Source organism: Pan troglodytes, chromosome 2 (assembly GCF_028858775.2).
Source record: "Pan troglodytes isolate AG18354 chromosome 2, NHGRI_mPanTro3-v2.0_pri, whole genome shotgun sequence".
NCBI lineage: Eukaryota > Metazoa > Chordata > Mammalia > Primates > Hominidae > Pan > Pan troglodytes.
Genome location: NC_086015.1, coordinates 156,030,743 through 156,038,274, shown reverse-complemented (window position 1 = coordinate 156,038,274; position 7,532 = coordinate 156,030,743). Strand labels below are relative to the sequence as shown.

Here is a 7,532-nt window from a genome sequence, read left to right as displayed (position 1 = left end):
ACATTTTAAACACAGAACACCAGTATGAGAAGCACACATTAAGGTAGCATGAAGTATTTTACAATAAAAAATTAGCTCACATTCCTATTGGCAATTGAATATCAAATATTGATAATTTTACCTATCTTGCACCAGGATTCTACCTTTAACACTGTAGTTTTTAGAGCCCAGTCTTCACCTTTAAAAACACCTGAATTAGTTCAATGTGTTTTACAGTACTTCTCAGTCTGTACATTATTTGTTAAAGTTTGGCAAAATTTGTATTAACACTGTAATAACATAGAAGCCATCAAACCATGTTTCATAGTTTTATTGAGTCTTTTTCAGTTTTAATTGTCCATGGTAAGTACAGTTCTAGTGACCACAATTATGAAGCTCTGCTCGTACTAAAAATAGCAGATACAAAGTTGGCTGCCATGCCTTACACACACTAAGACACACACACACACACACACACACACACAAGGTTTTGCATACTCTTACATGCAAACAGTACTATGCTATTATAGGAAATGTACTTTCCTTTTATTAAAAATACAATTACACACAATTAGTCTGGGTTTTGTTAAGCTACCACTGATTTAGATAAACCTGAGAAAGCTCAAAATATCAAGTAACACTGTTTCCATACTGCTCATTCAATGGCACTATCACTCAAAAAGAAATCTAGTTCAATCATCTATATTAAAATCACAGATAATATAAAAATAAACTTTTTTTGCAATAGCACTAAAACATACTATAATTCAAATTCACAAATTTTGATATGTAACATATATTCACCTTCATATTAATTTGTGATTATGTGTATAATACAATGTACAACAGAATAAAAAAACTGTAACAGAATTCAGCAGCCAAATAATATACAATTATCACTATAAAACTTGGAATTTAAGTTATCAACTAAACAAAAAAAAACAGATTAAAATCAATAGCAGTGTTGAACTCGCTGGTAGTGTGTTACTTTAAAATTCCATCTCAAAACAATTAAGATTATGCTATCTCACCTTAAGAAGAAGCAACACAAAAAATTAAGTAGAACTAAGCAGCAGTAACTGATTATACCAGCTGCCTTTTTCTCTCCCCATCTCCTTAAAGATTTTCCTTACATTGTAATGTTGTTTATATAATGCCCATCCCACTTGACTGCTAAAACATGACAGATCAACTTTAAATGTAGGACAAGACTTTTGCATTTGGAAAGGGAAGCTTTGACCGTATTTAGTGACAATACTCTAAACCTCCTGAAAAGACAACAAAAACTTTTATTTAATATATAAAATGTAGACAATACAGACCCCATTTGGCTAAGATATTTTATATTCACTATCGATCTTATGATAGTCTGACACCAAATTGTGTCTATATAGAAAAAAACTTAAATAAAAAGGCAAACATGCAAAAGCACTACTACGGAAAATTAATCACTTGTATCATGAAACATTTTCATATTTTAGACCAAAAAATGTGAAGACTTAAATATTCCAAGATACTGATATTTGAAAAGCACTGTAATATACAACTCTTATTTATGTATGCATTATATATTTTGTAAAATACACCAGTTTGACACATTAATATTATACATTGTAATAAATATAATTTACATTAGTATGTTGGATCTTTCATGAAAGTTTTTCAGTCTGTACAACTGAAGGACTGTGAGCTTCTTCAATAAATACTATTACAATAGCTACAACCTGACCAGCAAAGTTTAAGCTTCAATAGATACTAACTAGTATTACATCTTTAAACATTGTCACTAGCCAAATTCCAGCTGCTATAAGCACTGACATCTATAGTATCCAAAGACAGTTTAGTGTCTTGTCTGAGTAGATTGAGACAATTTACAGATGACAGGTCCACATCATAATCTGTGAAACTTACAAGATTTTTTAGCCAAGGAGTGGAATGAAGTCCTGGAAAATACAGTAGCAGATTTCACAGGCTCCTGGCTGTTTAGTTTTCATGCTTTACTATATCCCCCAAGGCCCCAACAATGGATGTCATCCAACTTTTAAATCCATGTGTGTTCTTGAAAGGGTCAACAGTCACATAGCTGGCTGTGCGGCAACATCATGGTTTTAACTCTGAATTCCGACTTGCATGCTGTATTTCTTCTTAGTTTGTCTTTTTGTCATTTCAATGTAAACACAAATTGATGTTCAAAGAGTCAAAGATGCTGATTTGTAAGCAATAAAACACCTTGAATTTGCCATTAAAATATTTTTTGTGGTGTGAAATTTTGTTAGGTAATAAGTTCTATAACGTTAGCAGTTTTTTTATCCAAATGCCAACACATTTCTGCCCTTACTATAAACATACTTCAATCATCATATGACCTGATCAGTTTTTCAGCCAATAGAGATCACTGCTTCATCCTGACCCTCTGTACGTTTTCACCATTGGCACACCTTCCCAGAGGCTTCTTTTGGCCTGGAAGGAGTTGGCAAGATCATTCTTGTTACTATGTGGCATGCATTCACATGTCATCAGTGTCCATATGTGATGTATGAAGCTAAAGAAGAAACACTTTGGAAAAAACATGCCAAGTAGTAAACAAGCATTTCTAGTTACTGTTCACCTCCTCACTGGATCCACACTCACAAAATTCTCTGGACGCTGAAACAATGTACTTAACACATACTCTAAATTAAGCTGAGCATCCTGAGACCTAAAAGAAAGAAAACTAAAGTAAATGGTGAAGAAATATTGTAAAAATGTGTATCATTAGGCTACAAGTTCAAGTCTGGTACAAGTCCTGTAATTTCCATCTTGGTCAGTTTAATGATATTGATCTTGTTTAACAAGGTCAATAAAGTAATGACATATTTTAGATTTTGTCTTGTAGGAATCTAAAACGGATGTTATTTGAGCCTGATGAAGTGAGAACTTTGCTAACCCTCTCTTTCCTCAAAATAAGGAGGTGTAGTAGGTTTCTTCTTGATTTGGTTTCTATAATCCTATGCATTAAAACTGAACATGTAAAAAGAATCACTGCTTTGGAAGGTTAAATACAGCTTTTCTTCATTGATCTTAGTGGCCAGAGATTGGGTAAAGTGAAGCTACTTTGAAGGTCTCACAAATCCTCAATCTACATAGGCATTGCAAGAACTGAAATCAAGACCTGAATTTCCTGTCATTATGGTCCACAGGGCACTAAGTTTCTTTCTTGCCTTAACATCCAGCCCCATGTGGCTGTACTTGTAAAGTGCTTTCAAACAAGTTATGCCACCATCAGTTGCAAACTCTGATGTTGACTTTATGAGGGATAGCTTCCAAAACTAAAAATTCCTTTGACACTGGATTTATTTGTTTGGGATTGTCAATTGCATTATCTCACCTTATTATTCTCATTATATAGAATTTGACCATTTCAAGGACTAGACATGCAGCAATATTCATTAAAATTATTAACATTGTTGAAGCATTTTACAAATTTTTCATTAACACCTGGCAGAGAACAAATATAATAGAAAACACTGACCAATAGTCTTCTCTCTATTAGTAGTTTGATTAGTACTTTACTTTTCAGTGCTATGGTATCTAGGTACTTTAATTCTCTATATTTCCCTCTCCATATATATGTTTTTTCTTTAAATATTGAGATGTAAGGTTTATTCAAAGATTATAGCTTCCCATTCTATCAATGCAACCTAAACAAATTCTGTTTCTTCTTTTCATATCGCACTTTGTGTTTTCAAACACTTGGAGGAAGCAAGAGTCTTCTCCACCATGATTTTAATTTAAACTAAAGCCCTCATTCTAAAATGTCTTCTGCCCACCCCAGTTGCTTCATACATTTGAGAGTATACTTGGAGGCTATGCCTTGTGGATGACTGTCAACCTCTCCTTTTCTGAAATACTGTCCTCCTGTCCAATATCCTTCAACTTACTAACAGTTATTTGACTTTACTCAATCTCTGGTCTGTAATTTATTTGCAATTCTTAAAATTGTTTTTACAGATGTGAGTGAACACTTGTCCTGGAACACAAACAAAGTCCTAAGGCATTGCACAGCAGTGGGGCAAGTAAATGCTCTTTATCACAAGATGTCTAAGAGAGCTCATGGTGTTTACAAGGAAAATACATGCACTTTAATTATTTTGAATGCATTTTACCAGTACGATAATATATGCAGGCTTTCCCCATCAAACATTTAGCACCCAATATATAATGAGACCTTTTCCAGAAATAACTGGAAAACAATCACTTTTCAGGCTTTTAAGTTCATTAGCTTTACTTGTCTATTCAATGCCCTAAAGAAACTCAGTCAACTATCATCTATGCTTATAAGACACTGAAAAAAACACCCCGCTCAGAGATCCATTGATCTGATGCCGGATGAACTGATGAGTTTAGTGTTTTGTTATATACCATGCTAGATATTTCTGAGAATGTAGATTTTTTATTCCTACTGTGGATTTTAAAAAAACAATAAAGGCTAGATAAACCACAAACTCAAGTTGCAGGGGGCTAGTTTTCTTAGAGAAATTACTAATATCAAAAACAGCCCCAGTACTCATGTGCACACACACTTTAAACAGAAAAGCTTGCACATTTTAAAGGCAAAAGAGAAAGTAAATGTTTAACTAGGTAGTATTGTTTTATTATACATACTTCTAGTCAGAAGGAAGAGAGACTTTGAAAGCAAACCCAAACAAGCTAAGTGTGGATGTGGGCATTTCTATTATTTTTTTAACTCACTATTTTCTTGGTTTGATTTTTTCCTAAACTAGCAAGTTAAAGAGGGGAAAAGTACTTGATTCTGTGAAGCATCCTACCATATTACAACAGAGAGGTGTTTGGAGATTCTTGTGCCTTCAGAGGCTTGTATCTCCATTCTGCTTGAACTCAGGTAAAATATTGAGGGTCATGTCTTCACTCTTGGATTGCAAATTTGCCTCACTTCTTCTAGAAGCTTTCCTTGTGGCTCGGGAGAGTCTCCTTCTGAAAGTATCTCCCGCCAAGAAATAGAGAATGGGGTCCACACAACTGTTGAGACTTGCTAGACCTCTTGTCACCTGATACGTGGCATAAACCCTGTCATTGAAAGCACACATTGCTGGGGTCTGAAAATCAAGCCGGGCCCTCAAGTTCATCGTTTTCATCACATGGAAAGGGATGTAAGACACAGCAAAAACAGTCAGTACAATGATCACCAGGTAAATCGATTTTCTCCTCAGAGGAGAGTTGTCCAGATCTTTGTAAATCAAAGCTCTCACAATTAATCCGTAACAGCCCAGAATCAGCACCAAGGGGACACAGAACATGGCCACGGTCGTGCACATGCTGTAGATGAAATAACTTCGCAGGTACTCGTCTGAGGTGGTGTCGTAACAGGTGATGGTTTTGTTTTTGCGGACCCCGGTACCTGAGTAGAAGAGGATGGGGGAGATCGCCACCACCACAATGAGCCACACCAGCACGCTGATATAGATCGCGTTCTTCTTTTTGAGCCGGCCCAGGGACTTGAGGGGGTACACCACACCGCTGTACCGGTGGGCACTGATGCATGTCAGAAACAAGATGCTGCCATAGAGGTTCACATGAAAGATGAACCTCTGCAGTTTACACATGGCATCCCCGAAGATCCAGTCTGTTTTATTGAAGTAGTAGAAGATCAGGGCTGGCAGAGTCAGCACGTACAAGAAGTCGGCCAGAGCCAAGTTGAACATGTACACGGAGATGCCGCTCCAGGGCTTCATGTGGAAGACGAACATCCAGATGGCCACGCTGTTGCCCAGGAAGCCGATGATGAATACCAAGATGTAGACAGCCGGCAGGTAGTAAAACTGGAAGCCCGTCTTGGTCAAGGCGCATTTGAACGACGAGGAGACGGCGGCAGTGGAGGCGACCGTGCTGTTCCCCCAGGACGAACCCGGACCGGCCAGGAAGGCAGCGTCCGTCCCGTTGGGGACAGCCGGCCACAGCACCTCGGTCATTCTCTCCTCCTCGACTTAGGCGGCGGCTTCGAGGGGTAGGAGGCGGCGAGAGGGCAGCGGCGGCCAGGGGCGCAGCAAGCATCGGAAAAGCCAGCGAGCGGAAGGGAGCAGGCGAACTGGATCCCCGCGGGAGGGGGCGCGCAGGGGCTCGCCCACGCCAGCTCTGGCCCCGCGTTCGCCGCAGGCCATGAAATCCGCCCCGGGCCGCCACCGAACTGGGCTATCGGGCAAGCCAGCAACTTCTCCGTCCGCTGGCAACGCCGAGCTTACACAACAGGGCGCGCAGGGCACCGCCGCGGATAACTTTCCGACTGCGCTTTCCCGAGGGGCCGCGGGTCCGCGCTGCAGAGCGCGCCAGAGGCGCAGCGAGGTCAAGGGAAACTCGCTCTGCAGGGCTCTAGCTTGGGGAGGGTGCTCCCCAACCTCCTTGGCTCAAAGATCAACTTAATTGGGGGCATCTTCCTCCTCCCTACCTTAGAAACGTGCAGCTCAGTTTCGGGGCGTCTAACCGCTTCCTCCGCCCACCCTGAGCTCAGCTCCTGGCAGCCATCGGAGCGCGCGTGGCCGCAGACTCGTGCGCTTCTGCAGCGCGTCCCGTTCGGCGTCCGCGCAGTTCAGGAACCCCTTCCCCAGGCCCAGCTCTGTCCGGTGTGCCGGGGTTAGGCGGGAGAGCTGAGCTCCCGAGAGGGTGGGCGGAGTTTGGGCACCGGGGCGAGTCCGCACTCCGCGGGGAGGCGAGGGGCGTGCCTCCGCCGAGCTCGCCCAGCAGCCAGCCCGCGTCCTCTAGGGCGCAGTGGGAAGCAGGAGGCGTCTTCTGCGGAGCAGGTCTCCGCCGAGGCCGAGTGTGTTCAGCCTCTGCCGGCACGCTGCTACCGGAGTCGGCGGCGAGGGAGAGGGGTGCGCTCCAAGGTGGCTGCTGGCAGGCGATTGGCCCGCGAGCGCTCCTTCCCTCTTCCGCCAGCTATCTCGGCAAAGTGAAGTTGCTGACACACAGGAAACCCTTCCGACCGCTTAGAGCCTTCTGCCTACAACCCCAGAGCCGACCAGTCCGTGGCAGAAGCCTCTAGGGCCCTCGAGAACCACGCCAGGTGTTTTCAAGCTCCAAGCAGCCAGGAGTCCCTAGCTGGGAACGCCTGGCATTGCAGAGCGCCTAGCTTTGCCGGGACCGGATTTCTGGCACATGCAGGAACCTGCTATTCCAAGAGGGCGCGAGCCTCCAAAGGAATGAGGGTTGGGAGAGGAGTGGAGAACTCTGTTTCGCCCTTCTTACTTTTTTTTTTTTTTTTAATTCTAGTACTGTTTTTTCTTAATTACCCAAATGCTAATAAACCCACGTCATTAATAACATCAACGTGAGAATTTCCAAAATAGTCTTGTAAAGATATTACTAGTCCATATTGCACATTGCTTCAGCACAAATTTGTCGTCATAGATACTTAACACCTATCAGACAAGACAAGCTCCCCAAATCCTCCTGTTCAGTACATTTAAAGATCAGAAGCTACAATGAAAAAAAAAAATTCGAAATTTATCCCTTTGAAAGAAATTTGAATGCCAAATGCAATACATTTATATTGATAGACG

The 7,532-nt window shown here is 41.6% G+C and overlaps 1 protein-coding gene across 1 annotated transcript; it reads right to left on the bottom strand.

Moving 5' to 3' along the window:
* Positions 1-294: 294 nt before the first annotated feature.
* Positions 295-6,877, bottom strand: P2RY1 (purinergic receptor P2Y1). The gene is made up of 2 exons (XM_526353.8): positions 4,788-6,877; positions 295-2,677 (listed from the first exon to the last, which is right to left on the bottom strand). The coding sequence occupies exon 1, from the start codon at positions 5,946-5,948 to the stop codon at positions 4,827-4,829; it is 1,122 nt and encodes a 373-aa protein (XP_526353.1). The 5' UTR covers positions 5,949-6,877; the 3' UTR covers positions 295-2,677; positions 4,788-4,826.
* Positions 6,878-7,532: the final 655 nt, after the last annotated feature.

Coding starts and splice junctions, on each gene's coding strand:
- P2RY1 (XM_526353.8), bottom strand. CDS start 5,948: ATGACCGAGGTGCTGTGGCCGGCTGTCCCCAACGGGACGGACGCTGCC.